This window comes from Amblyomma maculatum, chromosome 10, assembly GCF_055883805.1.
Source record: "Amblyomma maculatum isolate TAMU_Amacu chromosome 10, ASM5588380v1, whole genome shotgun sequence".
NCBI lineage: Eukaryota > Metazoa > Arthropoda > Arachnida > Ixodida > Ixodidae > Amblyomma > Amblyomma maculatum.
Genome location: NC_139353.1, coordinates 59,155,586 through 59,172,574, shown reverse-complemented (window position 1 = coordinate 59,172,574; position 16,989 = coordinate 59,155,586). Strand labels below are relative to the sequence as shown.

The 16,989-nt window shown below is 47.9% G+C and overlaps 1 protein-coding gene across 1 annotated transcript in view; it reads right to left on the bottom strand.

Moving 5' to 3' along the window:
• LOC146176602 (sperm-specific sodium:proton exchanger-like) overlaps positions 1 to 16,989 on the bottom strand; it is a 118,490-nt gene that overhangs the window by 29,533 nt on the left and 71,968 nt on the right. Inside the window, exons 2-8 of the mRNA XM_084582855.1 lie at positions 12,664 to 12,940; positions 9,524 to 9,784; positions 7,107 to 7,247; positions 6,843 to 6,959; positions 5,658 to 5,928; positions 3,777 to 3,920; positions 2,965 to 3,136 (exon numbers count right to left, since the gene is read on the bottom strand). Coding sequence (XP_084438981.1) covers positions 2,965 to 3,136; positions 3,777 to 3,920; positions 5,658 to 5,928; positions 6,843 to 6,959; positions 7,107 to 7,247; positions 9,524 to 9,784; positions 12,664 to 12,847 — 1,290 coding nt within the window. The 5' untranslated portion in view covers positions 12,848 to 12,940. The remainder of the gene's footprint in view (positions 1 to 2,964; positions 3,137 to 3,776; positions 3,921 to 5,657; positions 5,929 to 6,842; positions 6,960 to 7,106; positions 7,248 to 9,523; positions 9,785 to 12,663; positions 12,941 to 16,989) is intronic.

Below are 16,989 nucleotides of genomic sequence, written 5' to 3'. Positions count from 1 at the left end.
CATCAACGATGGTATGCGCGGGAACAGGAATAGACCAGTTGCAAAACCTACAAGTCAGCTTCCCTGTGCGGCAGAAATTCCTGTACAATGGCGGCATAGACTTACTTTAGGATAATAGTAAGGTACAGTGCTGGTATGTCACCAGGCGGGTAGGGTAATTTCCGCACCCCTCGCCCATTCGTCGCAGCATTCCGCGCGTGCGCATGGTGGCGCCACTATTACCCTGTCCGGTTAGGGTCCCCTAGTCTAAATCTTCTTTCCTCACCCCCAGGGTGACAGTGCTCCCCCCTTTATTCCCGCGCTAAGAATGCCCAAAAACCTGTTCTCGCACAATGGCCTGTGCGACGGGAAGTGCATCGGAAGCAGCGTGGACTGTAGTAGATGCATGCACTGCACCTAACTATTGCCCCTGAGTCCGGTTCTGTCGTCATTGTGCATGAATTCCTGCCTCACAGGGAAGCTGACTTGTAGGTTTTGCAACTGGCGTTAAGAAGAGATGGTATATATGAAACTAGCACAGCACTGAAAGGCTTGCCGTGTAAGCCAGTGCTCTGTGGTATCAATATATATTACAGGCGTCGCGATAGAGTTGCGCTAAGACTTTTCAGGCAACAATAAACGGCGGCAGGTGTGTCAGCGATCTTTCAATAACTCCCCGTAAAAAATAAATGCCCCTCCTTGAAACCGCCTTGTGACGTGTGTTTCTTGATGTGTGCTCGTAAGTAAAAATTCGTAGTTAATTTAGAAACATATTTTATTCTTTTGACATGCTGATGTCTTTTCATTCTTTTATTGGTTGTCATTTGCGTTTATGCCTTAACACTGCTTTCATCGCAAAATTATGAGGCTTCTGCTATGACGCCTCTTTTTATTATATAATTTATAGTTGGTGCGAAGCTTTGATGACTGGGTTGAAAAGCAAGTTCTTGCGCGTGCTCTTTGTCGGTGTGTTTAATGCGTTAGCATTACCACGCCTAGTTTCGCAAAAAAGGGTCCGGCGTTGGCGTGCTCAGCATCGTCCGGTGGGGGGCAAAGTGGAGAGAAGGAAGGCCCCTGCAAGGGAGGTGAGGGGTAGAGGCAACAAAGAGAGACGTCGGCGGGTGATATGTGCCGAGACGTCGCGGCCACCAATCAGAGTCGAGGGGTGGGGAGATTGTATTGTCACGCTGTTGGATCGGGAGAGTGGAGTGAGGTCATAGCGTGCAAGGAGGTGACTGGTGGACAAGATCATGTCACCCGCTTAAACAGGGTGAACGCAGCAGCAGCTCCTGTTCCGTACATGGACAACTCTAACGGTAACGAATCTCTGCCGCATGATTGGCATTGATCGTCATAGCCTTTTGTAGCGAGAGCTACATTGGCCACAGTCTCGCCATTTCGCCGTGCCTGTCCGGTACCTGTCTGTGCATGTCCGAAGAGTGAAGTAAGAAGAAGTCTTGGGAGGCGGGAGCTGGCCGCTGACATGGCCGAACACTAACTGGACATATGTCTTTCTGACATTAGAGACTTTTAGTTTAGCGCTGCCGCTTACCGCGGCCGTCTACCGCGGCCGTCTACCGCTACCGCGCACCGTTAGCATAGCATGCGCTGATTGGTTCCCTCGTGCGGCGTCCACTGAAAGTTGAGAGGAACGTTGCGCCATCTGCCGTCATTGGGGTGATCTGCGCATGCGTACTGACGCTCGCGTGGTAGCGGTAGGCGGTGGTGGTAAGTGGTAGCGCTAAACTAAAAGTCTCTATTACGTATGGCAGGAGCTGGCAACGCGGGTCTCTCCTTTAGTATGGGAGAATGATATCGCAATCAGTCTGCCAAAACCGTTGCATTCACGTTATCGATACCTAGGCCACGCAGGCATATTCATCGGCAAGGTTAAAGCTGGGCTTTAAATGCTGGCTGGTAGCTTACGCTATCGCGTCATCGCGAAGGTGGGAGTGAAACCAGAGAAAAAGAGGTGCCGTAGTGGAGGGCTTCGGATCACCGCGCTATGGAGGCTTTCGCCTCATCGCACTTTAGTGGTCAAAAGTGTCCCCTATGGCATGAACAAAGCGGAAACTCTATAGAGTAAACTATTATGTGCTGAAGCCATATCTTTACTTTGAAGCCGAATCTAAGCGTATAGCCATGCAGATAGCTCTCGCGTAACTCCAGGTTTAACCACAAGCTAAACCACAGCTAATTTTTTTTTCTGATCCATCACGGGTGTTACCGTTTATTGTACCGCTTCGATGTGATCCTTGCTTTGAGGCGATGTGACGCGAGGTGTCATTTCTCAATGTGCACAAATGTATGTCCTGCTCGACCGAATGAAATATTGGCATTCTGCGCCCGTGAGTCTTGTGTCTTGTCTTGAGCATGATATGTGAAGCTGAAGCCCAACTGGTGTAAGCCCAAGGGTATTGACAACCGCGTGAGGCGGCGCTTCAAGGGCCAGTACCTGATGCCCAACATCGATTACGGGAGCAACCGCAAGACCAAGCATATCCTGCCCAACAGCTTCCGCAAGGTGCCGTGGACGTGAACATATTGAGGTTCGCATTCATCTTAAATAGCCGATGCCAGATGTTGCTCATATTTTCGGTTGATATGTTTATATACAACTTATCCATTATAATAAGAACATCCTTACCGATTTTAAAGGCATGTTTGGCCTTCACGACTTATTTGCTCAATCACTTTAGATTTGTAATGATCATGCCAACTTATCGTCTTGCTGTGGAGGGAGTGGCTACTCGCTATCACCCAGAAAGGGTAAGCCTATACGACCACACATGAAAGGTACAAAGTTTGCTCCGTATCACTCTCAAATACAAATTGTGATCCTCTAAAGTCTATTCTGATACTAGGCCGCCGCGATGACTCCCTGGTAGCGGCGTTCGCCTGGTATGAGCGAGAACAGCGGACCTATTCGGTTCAGCCGTGGCCTTAGGTTGACGTGAGTGGGAAGGGCAAAACTTGGGGTCGTACCTTGTTTCCGATATTCGCGCGGTCGATGTATCGGCTTTCGGCAACGGACAAAGCGAGCGCGAGGCCCACGGCTCCCCTGAGGCCGCCCCAGGTCATGATGATGGCGTCCTGCCACTTGAGACCGTAACCCAGCCGGGTCAGGATCGGACTCAGCATACCGATCATCAGCAACCTGCAGTGACAAAAAGGCGGATCAGTGTAGGTCGCTCTGCACACTGCTCTGAAGCGATGTTAAGTTGCTCTTGAAGGGATTTACTTTCCCGCCGAAGTCGTGGTGGCTGCTTGATTGGCGACCGTTGAGATAGGCCGGAGCTGCCTGATTTTTTCGCTATTCAATATTCATACCGTCAAAATTTAGAAACTTTAAAGCTCTTTGGATCTGAATTTATTCATTTTTACAGACACTCAGCGGCTTAGTCGAATTGGTATACAGCTACACGGTTGTCAGTGAAGTACACAGGCCTCAGCACATAAACACCCGTTGTCCCGTCTTACAGGAAAGTTGAAGGAAGTAATACCATAATTATGATCGACCAGGCCAGGTTAATTAGAGGGGCGGAGGGTGTCTAGTTAGGCTGAAGATTAAACATCTGCACAGGAACTGTATTGCCTAGCGGTAAAAAAAAGTTCGGCGATGACAAATACGAATATCTGAGAACAACTCCAAGAACAACAGCGAATGATACTTCTCCTTTTCCGCTTAGTATTAACAAACTAGAAAGTCGCGGAGTATCGAAACGTGCGAGACTTCTGCACTAATGGGCTCAATCCAGCTTTAACAGAATTCTAAGCGAAAGATGGTTACTGCGTGCCTGAAGACGGTGATGGCGATGTAGGTGATGAGGATGAGGAAGAGGTCGTTCTTCTCGATGAAGGACACGGAGCGCTCGGTGATCACGATGCCCACGATGATGAAGATGAGCGTGTTCGCCAGGTACGCCAGCATCTCCCAGAAGCTGCGAATGAAACGGGGAAAGAAAGCATTGCATTTGAGCTCGCAGAGTTATCGCCGCTGACAACGCGAACGCTTGATTACCCCCACTTAGACGAACAGTCCTTAAGAAGCTACACAGTAGACGTCGAGTGAAGTACTAGTCGCTTCTAAAGTACAGCTATTATGGTAACGTAGCCGAAGAATAGGAAATTCGAGGATGTTGTGCATTGTCATGTAGATATGAAAGTGAAGCACAACATGATTTGCGTCAGTGCTGTAGAATTTCTGAACCGCGTTCGGTTTATTTATAGTTCGCTTGTACAGGGAAGTGAATGCGCAAGCAGGTGATAGCCGGAAGCGTTTTTAACACCAATATGTAAGTCGCAGTCACGTTTAAGTAAATTCGACTCTGGTGAGTGCGGTTTAGTCTGATTGATCTACTATGGACATTATCGCAAGTATGACTCCTGACTCGCCAGCGTGTCAGTCCGTGCATGCGTCCACGAGCAGCATCCAACTTCTTCGCGAGATTCCGCGGGATACCGCGAGACTGTGACGTCATCACCTGGCGACGTCATGACCATCCTGTCACGCATAATACCTGGAACTGACGTCATCAAGACGTCACATATGGTCACGACGCCATGTCTGCTCATGACCGATGACATCACCAGGCGATTCATGCATATACGAAGCTGACCCTTCCTGCGTCCACGAGCAGCATCCAACTTCTTCGCGAGATTCCGCAGGATACCGCGAGACTATGACGTCATCACCTGGTGACGTCATGACCATCCGGTCACGCATAATAACCGGAACTGACGTCATCATGACGTTACATCCGGTCATGACGTCATGTCTGCTCATGACCGATGACATCACAAGGCGACTCAGACATATGAAGCTGACCCCTCTGGGCGTCCGATCCAGGTGTCCGTGCCGCGCTTTTCATTTGGTGCTTCCTTACCATCGTTCAGAAGCAGACGTGGTAAAACAGGAATCAGCGGTGTTTCAAACAAAGGCTTTCGCTTCATCGCACTTGAGTGGTCCAAAGTGTCCCCTAGAGTTTTTGCAGCTTTGCGCAGTGAACACGTTGTTCTACTCTAAACAAGGTAAGTCTCTCAACAACATACTGTAAAACTTCGCGTAGGGTCAAATATTTAGTTCCAGCAAAAATGGTTTATGACCCTATTTTCGTGGTGAGCTGTGCACCTTGAAACAGAAATTAGCAAAATTACCCGAGACGAAGCATATAGCAAACGAGGCAAAATTATTTCCATAATCAGTAGTTTGGGCAGTTGATGCTCTAGAGCCGAAATGCAGTTTTCATGGTGGGGTTGGTTTGTGGGTGGTTTTGAATACAGTGTACTAGTGTCTGTGTTCGTGTAAAAGAATAGGACACTAAGTCTTAACGCACAAGTACTTTAAGTACGCAGAGATGCACACTTAGATTGCATTGTCTAATGCTTCCCACCTTTCATTCAGACAAAAAGTGCCAGTTTTACGACAAGAACACCTCGTACAGCACATTGCAGTTTCGCTTCCTATGAGTCTCACGAAAAGGCTCAGAGCTTGGAAGAAGAAGTCTGCACGATTTCGGCGCATCCTCTGCTAGGGATAATTCAGCGGAAACGTTGCACACGATATACGTGTAGGCGAAATTGACTGCGTAGCATTAGATCAGCGCGATACCCCATGCTGTCAAAAACCAGCGCGCGGACAAAATATAACAAGACTGGGCAACAGTGCTCGGGCTCACCTGTGGACAAACTCTTCGACCTCAGGGCTTATGCTGACCTTGTTGGCACTGATGACGACGCCTAACGCGACAACAGCAAGCACGCCGGAGACTTGGCACACTGTCTCGGCCAGGTAGTAGGTAATGTAGGCGGCGCTAAGCGTGATGGTGATCTCGATGACCGAGTCGTTGAAAACTTTGGCTAGCGACCACACGGACAACTTTCCCATCACGAAGCCCAGCAGCGGGCCACCGAACGCTATGCGGCAGAACATCCAAGCCACCTCGGCCGCTGCATCAAGATAGAGAATTCGGTCAAGTATACCTCACTTCGGATAAACTAGTAATCCTGGGATGGTGCTTTGGACAAAAAAGTGAGCTCAAGTTATCATCGTCGAAAATCAGGTACTGATCAGGCTGGAAGACCACAACGGGGTTAATTAAGATGGCGAACTATTACGATAAACTTTGCCTTTAAATGAAAATCCTTAATTTATATCGCAGCATACAACCTTGAGAGAGGACACAAAGGCGTTCAATATGCTGCCTTGAGGCCTGCCCGCAGTTTCAGCAGCAGACACACCGCGAAAAAAAAAGGGGAACACACACAATTACAATGGTAGAAAAGATACGAACATGCAGATGTATATGACCGTGGTATCACTATTGATTTTCGTTTTAAATGCAGGGCTGATATTAGGGATATCTGATATTAGGGATATTAGGGATATCTGGGCGTATCTTCGAGTATAATATTTCTGTCGTGAAGGGAATTATGGAGTATATATATCCAAGTTGCGGGAAATTGACTAGGTAAAGTGTGACTAGTGCGAAAAAGTGGTAACGACCAAAATTTTTTCTTACTTACGATAAAACGGTTTTTAAAAGAGTTGTTTGCTTTGGCCTCATGATTAGCCAGCAATAGCCAATCATCGACTGGAAACTGCATAAAACTTCTCCTTGCCAGAAAAAGAGGCCCTGAAGCAGCGTTTCAGGTTTAGGGAAAGGCATGGTAACTGTCCCACTTGATTTCTGTGGACACCGGTTGCGGTGTCCACAGAAATCAAGTGAGACAGTTACCGTGCCTTTCCCTTCCTATAAATGAATCAGGTTTAGACTTAACTGGGTTATACACGCTGAATGCGAAGCAATTGCGGTGTCAAAAAAAAAAAAGCGATGCCTGCTTGCGTGCGGGTCGCATAGTACCTGTCATGCTTCTGCCAGGAACAGCCAGTTCCACCAGCACTTCGTAGATGACAATGGCCGAGCCATCGTTGAGTAGCGCTTCACCGTCAATGATCGTCGTCAGGATCTTGGACGTACCTGCGAAGTTGCGTAGTACCTCTCTGAGAACGTCGATGCAAACACCAGGGCACTTCAGCGTTTTCCAAGAAACAGATGAATGCTAAAAGCTACAATAGACCACAAGATGCCGCCAACAACAGCAAGGAGGACAGGCCGACAGCTCACCGACGTCCCTGAGAAGAGCCACTACGGCTACGGGATCAGTGGCGCTGAGGATGGAGCCGAACAGGAATGCGCTGTGCCAACCCCACTGGTAGCTCACGAACAGGTTCACCGACAGGAACGCGGTCAGGCCGGCACAAATCACTGCAGACAAGGAATGACTGGATTGGAACAGTGGCTCCATGCAATTCCGTACTCAGTGTGTGCGCAGTGGTGGTAACAACTTTTATTGCCACGAAATGAAAGGAATTATTTCGGGCTGGGGCGAGTCTAGGGTGGCCTCCAGTCGGGAGCGACCTCTTGAGCTCGCGTGACGAGGGCCAGTTGCGTAGTTTTCCTTGGGCTGGCCAACAGCTTGTCCCATTCCTCCGCTGAGGGAGCTGGCAAGAGTGTCTTTGGAGGGGGATTGCTGGCGCATTCCCACAGTATATGGTCTTGAGTGGCCTGCGTCCCGTCACCGCAGTGCCGGCATGCAGGGTTGAATTCTCCGTTTGTAATTAACGATAGTCGGTAGGGGCTAAGAATGGCCTTTGTTTGTAGGCGTCTGAGTGTCGTGGCTTGCGCCCGGTCGAGGTCGGGGTGAGGGGCGGGGTACGTGCATCTTAGCTCGCGATAAAAGTTTGTTACCTCCGCGTATGTGCGCGGTGCCTCCACAGGCGCGTCCGTTCCCGATAGATCTCCCGTCTCCCGGTTGGTTAAGCCTCGGGCTAGACGGTCGACCCCTTCGTTTCCGGAATTACCCGCGTGAGCCGGAACCCATACGAGATTGATGTTGTGATTGAGAGATCCGTTGCGCAGAATTCGCGCCGCGAGTGCGCTTACAGAATTTTTGGCGAAATTTTGAACGGCGCTTTTTGAGTCGCTTAGAATAGTTTTGGTGTGGGGATCCGCGATGGCCAGTGCGATAGCTACTTCCTCTGCCTCGCATATGGAGCTAGCATGAAATGTTATAGCGTTAATGAAGGTTGACTTTGGAGTGGCCATACATGCCACGTATGCTCCGTTTTTGATGTGCTGAGCTGCATCCACGTACACTGCTTGTGGATCGTCCTCGTACTGTTTCTCAAGGGTCTGTGCCCTTGTCTTCCTGCGGGCATCATGTCTACCTGGTAGCATGTTTTTGGCTATTGGTTTAACAACTAGTCTACTAGTTATGTCAGCCGATAAATGGGATGTTGCGCACACCTCCTCAGTGGGGTGGATGTGGAGCTTGTCGAGAATTACGCGTCCCGCAAGGCTGCGTGACAGGCGGGTCACTTGTGCTGTCTTATGGGCTTCAATTAGTTCAGATAGTGTGTTAAAAATTCCTAACTGCAGTAGTCGATCTGAGTTAGCGTATACTGGTAAGCTAAGGGCCGCTTTGTATGCTGTTCTAATTATGCTATTAAGTGCATGTTCGTCCCTACGACGCAGATGATAGTACGGGCAAGCGTACATGATTCTGCTTATCATAAAGGCTTGGATAATCCTGCACAGGTCGGCTTCTCTCATACCCCTGCGACGTGTGGCAATGCGTCTCACCAGCCCACCTATCTAGTGCGCCGTGACGCGTAGCCGGCGTATAGCTTCTGTGTTCTGCGTATTATTCTGAATCAACATTCCGAGAACTCTGATCGTGGCTACCGGGGGTATCGGATGGTTGTCAATGTGTAACTGGATAGGTTCTCGAGAATCTGGCTTTACCTGTGAAGCTTGTTTGTTCCTTATAACTAATAGTTCTGATTTAGCCGGTGAACAGGTAAGGCCGTTTTCCTGCACATAAGACTGTACCGTGTCGATAGCTCGTCGTAATGAATCTGTAATATCTCCATCGGAGCCAGAATTGGTCCATATGGTGATGTCGTCGGCGTATATGGAATGATGTATGTGTGGGATATCTAACAGACGCGGGAGGCCGCTCATAACGATGTTGAAGAGAAAAGGTGAAAGTACGGCGCCTTGCGGTGTTCCTCTCGTCCCTAGTGTAATTTTGTCGCTAACTTTGTCAACGATCACTCAGAGTGGAGGCAATATACAGTGGAACGCTGCTATGCATTGGTTGAGCTGTCTTAGGCGGCTTTGCTATGGTATTTTACTTGGTCCTGATTCGTTGACAGTTGAAAATTTCACGCGCTTCTTGACTGACGGCGGATTAATGCTGATGAATCAGCTGACTTGCAGTGCTGCAGTTATGCTTATTGTTTGCAAACATGATCCGTCTGAAGTGTGAGTCGTCAGATTTCATCACTTGCGATCGCTGATCGGTTTCCTAATTGGTTGTCTGCTATCTCGATTTACTAATCAACTCTTATAGTAATATACTTGCAAAGACGACGGCTCTCAGAGTTTCGCTTACTAATCAAGTGTTCGTTACACCCTATCAGTTTTATACGGACTAGCAAATAAACTGACCGGTGATTGATGGAACCCCCATAACTTACGCAGACCGGGCACGGCCATGAGTATGCACTGCGTGAAACAACGCATGAAGGTGTGCGCGTCCAGGGCGAAGGCTGACTCGAAGATTAGGATTGGCAGGAACATGTGCAGCAGCAACTTGGGGTCGATGCGCGCCAGGTAGGTGTAGATCTGCAGCGACTCGTACTCGCGTGACACCAGCCCCATGAGAGCGCCGAACACGAACAGCACCACCGTGTACGGCAACTGGATGTTTAGCCGCTTCAGCAGGAACCGCACCAGCGCTGCATCAGAAGGGGGAGGGGTCGAGCTTTTCTGGCCAACAGCAGAACGACGTGGCATTATATCCGCGACTAGGAGAAAACACTAATAAAGCTACAACTATCTCCCAACTTGTAGCTCATTCCAGATGACAATACGCATCTAAGGAGGGCGAGTACACTTAGTCAAACAGAAACGGTCTTCAGGGACGTAAAGGCGCAGTGGACACCTCAATCGCACCGTGGGGAAAAGGCGAGGGTGGGCGCAAAAACATTGGGGACGTTTATCCCGGTGGTAAACCTAGTTATCCGAGCGCAGGGTTAAAAATCAGCCTCACGCCTTCACTGATGCGTTGACCATTTGGACCGGGACGCATCTAATCCATGGCGAGACTGAGCAACCAAGAGGAGCCGGTGAAGCAGTTGCTAAACCCCCCGCCTAGTCAAGTGATCGGAGCACGTTAAAGAACACTTTTAGCGGGAACTTATAACAATATTGAGGTATAGTGCCTAGGCACTATAATTGAGGTGCTAAGAGAATATCATTGTTATTACCAATAATTGTCATGACCCTATTATGCTAAAAACGAAGGAAAAAAATTGCAGAGTGTTTAAAAAAGAAAAGTAGCTTAATATTTTCTTTCTTTGCAGGAAAAAAAGCTTTCGCTCAGCTTTGACTGGTCTACGGCATATTTAGTTCACACTTTTCACCAGGGTGCCTAATTACTGTACATATCTGAACTGGGACAAATAGCACAACCCGAGTTCTCATCAATTTTCGCAGCTGAATGTCACGCAATTTATTTAGCGGTAGAAAAAATATTAGAAAAAACGTATTGAAAATAGAATCATTTAAACTCGTTCTAACAGCGTTCAAGGCATTACATCATAAAAATGCTACAGAACCTTTAATTGGAGACATCATACATTATATAATAGCTGCAAAAACACAGGGACGTTCAATTAAATTCTGTTGAATACCAAGCCACGTTGGAATCAGATGCAATGACAGAGCTGATGCATATGCCGTGGCAGCCAGTTGTGCTAAAATACAGCAGTCAACATACCACATAAAGATGTCATAAGACTAGTTAAGAAAAAAAAAAAACAAAGTAAAATGGCAGACTTCATGGAACGACGAAATAAATAACAAACTACACCTTGTCAAACCGATCATCGAAGAATGGAAATCATGCGGTCACCAAAAAACGCTTTATAGAAGTCATTTTATGCGTCTTCGCATCGGACGCACAAATCTGACACATAGCTTCATTCTAAAGAAAGGAGACATACATCTGTGTGAAAAATGAGGAGGTGAACTAACAATAAATGACATCTTACTTTCATGCACTAAACTAGAGAAGTTAAGAAAAATATTTAGCTCATTTTTACACATAACAGATCCCTCTCCAACCCAGCTTGCTATTAGAAAAAATTTAGCTCATTTTTACACATAACAGATCCCTCTCCAACCCAGCTTGCTATTAGAACATGCACTGGTCGAAGTTCCCAACGTCTTTTATTTCCTAAAGGATGCAAATCTCCTGAACAAGCTTTAATGACTAAAAAATGATCAGTCCTTATCCACAAAATAAAAAGAAACCTTGTTCCTTGCGCACGATAGCCTGAGTCGTCTATGTGCCAAAAAAACCCAAATACAATTTTCTGTTGTTTGTAAGGCGTTTTTTGCATAGGTTCCTGTTTATCGTCGCTGTCAGCGCAGGTGACAGCTGAGAGGATCGCTTTTTCAATGGAATCTTGAATTTCGTGCGACTATACATCGTCAAAATATGCAAGAATTTTTAGTCTCGACGCGTCGCCGTTATCATCACATCTGTGGGAGGAGCTTCGAGACTTTTCGCGTCACTGACAGTCCGAATGAAGCTCGCTTTCCAGAAGCAAATCTTGACCGGAAATACGATTGCAGGACTACGGGAAGAGGGATGGCGGAAGGGACGAAGAAAACCGTGCTCGCAAGCCGTATGCATCTCAGCAATTGACAGAGTCTCGTATGGCGCACATGGCCCATGCGATGATGTATTGAAGCATTGATACTAATGGACTTCTGCACCGAATGAGAATTCGGAAAAGTTTGTGTTTTCTGCTCCCCTGCGCCGCTGTGGCGTGTAAGCGTCCCCAACGCGCTTGACCATTGTGTGCGTGGTCACGTGGGGTTCTCACTTTCGCAGCACCGGGTCGATGCGCTTGTAAGGTCAGACAGCTCGTCATGCGCGCGCTTTTGCATTGTGGGCGTGGTCAGGCTGGTGTGGTTGTAAACCGTTGCCATGTTTTCGTATGTTTTGAAGTTGGCTCTCAGGGACTTGGCTTAACTGTTATGACCGACAGTGCGCTATGGCAGTATTGTGACAAGCGGTTTATTAGGGCGAATGCCTTACTTGGCTATGTTTGCGAAAAAGTGTCCAAAAAATGTGGAAGAAGACATGGAAGAAAATACGGAAGAAAAATGTAACCAGTGATACGACGTCACATTAAGATGAGACTGGTAGTCACGTATGTGTATGTAATGGAAAGTCGTATATAAATGTAATGTCATGCGAGTCTTTATAGTTTAGTAATGAGTCTAAGTCACTTGTCATGACCCAGTCAGACCGGAGATCAGTATGCATAACATGGAGTCCATGACTTGTGAAAGTCTGTCAATTTCATGACCATTACTAGTGTTTACTCATGACTCTCAAAAGTGCTGAGTCACGACACTCTAGGAGCTACTAAAGAGCAGCCAACACCCATCCTTTTGCAGATCTCTGCAGAGCTTTGCAGTGCTGTAAAAGTTATTTTACCGCAGAAAACATTGAGAAATTGACGATGCCCCAGTAGTCGATTGCTATACCCAATACGTTGTTATAAACGGTGTTATTATAAGTGAGTTTGACTGTACTTACTTCCAAGGATGAAGCTGACGAAGAGGAAGAGTATTGGTGCGGCAGCCTTGAAGTATTCCTCGTCCTCGATCTCCGTGAGGGGTTCAGCGCCGGCTGCCGTCTCGTTCTTCGTCATGTGTTCGGCCATGTGCTCGGCCACGTGCTCAGCAACGCGGTGAAGCACGCTGCCGCCTTCGGTCGCCATCTTGCGGAGCGCCCTTGTCACCGCCTCCTACGCCCCCCTGCGGGGCTTCCCCTTCACTCCAGCAGGCTGCTGCTCCTCCCCAGAACTCCCCACCTGCGGTAGAGAGACGACAATGACGTTGTGCATAAAGCCGAAAAAACAAATGTGCACCGCATAATGTGACGATTCGCTTGAAAGCAAAATGAACATGTTTTTAGATCAACGGAGCTTTTGTCCGACAGCCCATACGCAAATGGCTCAACAATGCCACGCCGCATTTGCCCAAGTTTCACTCGGACTTAAGCGACATCGTTAAATCCAAATTTTTAGGGTCGTGTTCAAGGTGAAAAAATAAAAAAAAAACTTTTCATGAAGCTGAGTTTTGACAGCCAATATTTTGATGTAGTAAGAATAATGTGTTTAACTCTGCCTGAGACAATCATTTTGTCATTACGCGCAGTAGCCAGCGCCCAACATTCTGGGATCGAAACCCATTTTCAGTGAAGGCCATATTCATTTTGTTTATTTCAAGGTCAGAGGGACCACACATACGCAGTTCTGTGCAGAGGCTCACAGCGGCATCTAATGCTAGCACATTAAAATTGATCGGCGATCAATGTGACCCACCGCTGTGGCTTGTTGGATGGCGCGTGATAGCTGCCCTCCGTTTTATGGATCATTGTAAAAGCCTGAATAGTTTCCCTTAGTTGCTCGCTTCTTAATTTTGCAATTTATTTTTGCGGATGAACGCACGTTGTCTTCGCTGCTTTGCGTCATTGCTGCCTCACAGTTTCATTTACATTACGGAAATCTGCATATTTCTACAGCAATAACATAGCCTATGTCGAAGGTAGCCTCATGATTCGTGAATGCGTTGTGTGATCTGAGCATAGCTGAAAAGCTCTCAAGAGACTGAGGAGGCGTGGCCCTTTATGTAAACGTCCTCTGAATGCACGATTGTAACTCTTACGTACAAGAAAACGCCCCGATAAAAATGATCACCTGAAGTTCTTTAACGTTTATTGACTTTGCACAGCACACGGGCGTCTTGCTTTTCGCCTTCACAGAAAACCGGCCGCCGCTGCCGCGATTCGATTCCGCATCCTTGGGTGCAGAAATCGAGAGCCCTAACCACTGCGTCACCACGGCAAGTGAAATTACCACAAAGCAACTAATTTTAGACTAGAGGCCAGATAATTTTCAGCAAAAGTTAGATACCTCAGCAGCTGGCTGTTGCCTTCTGAAATACATTATTTTTAAACAAAGAAGGCAAAGAAGAAAAACACGTAGGATATTTTTGTTATTTCGTCTCTCCCGCATTGGGGTATTTTTCACGTTGAACTTTGAATGCTAGACGGGCCATTAGGAGCAGCCAACTATGCTCTAAGGGCGCGAGCTGTAGGTGTCCTCGAGTAAGTACATGACAGGAACCTGCGCCTATATGCCGTTATGCAAGTTGCGTCTTCGTTACGCTATGTTATCGACATATGGATCTCTAGCTGGGTGTGCGAGACAGGTCGGGGAAGAGCGACGAGAGAGAGAGAGAGAGAGAGAGAGAGAGAGAGAGAGAGAGAGAGAGAGAGAGAGAGAGAGCTGTACACTCGTAGCTGTCTCTGCTGTCCTGGGCACGTTGCGCCAGCCTTGATTTATGCTCGTTTTGTGGTCGGCCATTCCTGTCACGTTCGTCCGACGCGCAGTCATGTGTGTGCGACGAAGACACAGAGTGCCAAGACACAAGAGGGGAAAGAAGGAGAGAGAGGAGGGGTCAGGGGAAAAAAGATGGGCCTAGTAGTTGCGCCGGAATGTGCCGTGACCCGCTGCACGCGGCCATACACCATGGCATGGTTGGACAAAGTATATCCGCGGAGGAAGGACACGAGGAGTCGCTGCTTTATCTCACCATTGATCGGCTGCTCATGATGACCTACTTGTAGTTTGATATCGCTACTCCACCCACCGGCACAACTCATCCTACCATCTCTGCTCTCCGCGTAAACTTTATATGTGGGCTGGTAGCCTACGCTATCGCGTTATACCCTTAAAGGCTGAGTTTAAAGTGTCCTTCATAATTTTTTGCCTAATTAGACCACCAATTTCTCACAGCTGAGCTGATTTTTCCTACTGTTTATCGAGTGATTGCCTTAAGGTTTTACTGCGTCGATTATTTCTTGTTGTTTTGTTCGACACTGCCTTACTTTATACCGCGGTTCTTGCATTTGCCAAGCGGGGTATGGATATGCAGGGTGTACAAACAAGAATAAAATAAGTGCCAGTAGTATGCAAGACGTACTCGAGGTTAACGACCCGAAACGACACGTGAGCTATGAGAGGCTCCGGAAAGAGGGCTTCGTACTAAATCCTGCTGCTTGAGCTTTCTTAACGCTCCGTGAAATCGCGCTCAGCACACGGGCGTTTCATTATCGAAATTTGGCCCTTGCGGAAGGAATTTAACTCCGCAACATTGTGCTGAGCATAGCGGCGCCAAAGCCATTGTGGCACCATACTAAATTGCATCTGTAAGATCATGCGTTTAACCGCTGCGGTCGAAGGTTGATATATTCGACCGAATAAAAAGGTTTCAAAAGTAGAGGCAACAAAAGGGCGGATACAAAACAGTTGGCTGGGCGGGATCGTAAAGAGGTGGATTGTTTCAAGACGGCCCTCAAGGATTTCCGAATCTCGGAAACAAAAGGCGAGATGGAAAAACAAAACAAAAAGGCACAGGGAAGACCTGGGAAGCGCACTCTTATTTTCTTGCGCATCTCGCGCGCACTCGTGGTAATCCTCATGCAATGCCGTCACGCTCGCAAAAGAACCTTCGGATCACGCGTGCGACAACGGCAAGGTGCAAATTGTGACGACGCGCTGTGCGTGGTGCAAAGAGGCGGCGTGTATTGCACGATCAAGGAGACGCCTCACCCGCCAGAAGGTTTACTGTATACAAGCGGAGCAGAGCGAAGGAGGCGTCGTCGATAACGAACTGACGCCTCTATATGCAAAACAGATGAAAGAACGTGTTAGCGATGCGAAACGAACGGAGCAAAAACATTGCTCTATACCTTTAGGATTTCTGGAGTGAAACGTTGCGATGCTCGAAAGCGGCGAAGGGTAGTCGATGAATCGTTGGGAAGCGCGCGGAAAGTAACTCCGAAGAAAGCCGTGAAGTTTTTTTGTTTTATCTTTTAAACCGAGTAATCCATTATCAAACTTGCGCGCCAAGTTTTCGCGAGACTTCTGTGTCCGCACCGCAGTACTAGCGCAGATAATAAATATCACACCTACTGATTTATAAGCTTACTCAGTACACATTGAAAGGTTATAGTGTGTGCAGTCGTGGACAAGCTAACATGAAACAGTGAAGCCCCAACGGACAACTACTGGTGGCGCCATGTAGTGAGGAGAACAGGAACCAACAACAAGGTAAGCGCCGTTAGGAAACAGTAGACAATCATGTAATAGACTCGTTCGGCAAGGGCAACGCGGGCGTCACGTGTGCGGTATGCGCTCGGGAGATGGAGAAGTGCTCCTGTCATGCCAGCCCAGTGGGTCCGTGCACCTTACCACAGCCGCTATGCGGCAAGGTGGCAAGGGCATCAAAGCCAATAAAACGCCACCTTTACAACTGGAAATGCCTTACAAGATAATTGGTGCCAACACCGCGGCGGGCAAGACTCCACCGCAGTGAGGACTTTTTATCCTCCAGCCGATGTGATGAGGACAGCCCCAGAACTAATCCAATTACAATACCAGGCTGTTGGTTCGCGTTCTCATAGCTGCATGGAACCAGCTGTCGTTGTCCGTCTCTCCACCGTTTCATGTTAGCTTCTTCTTGACTGTAGACGCTTTATACGGTAGACAGGAGGACAGCTAGCGCCCATCCAGATTAGTTTGGAAGAGGAGGAAGTAGCAGAGAATTAGTAGTCTGGTGAAGTAATGGCGGCGGAAATGGGTGTGCAATGAGGATGTCCTTGTCACGTGTCCGGATAAGGAAGAAGGTGAAATGATCACCTTCAACTACAGCGGCAGTATGCAACGTGGCTCCATTTTGAGGGATCACCAGCAGAAGCTTCTGCGAGCGTAGAAAGGCGGGGTCTTTTCCCATTGCCGTCGTGCGGCGAGCGCTTATTGCAGACACCGGCAGTCTGCGGTCACAAGGCGAGCAG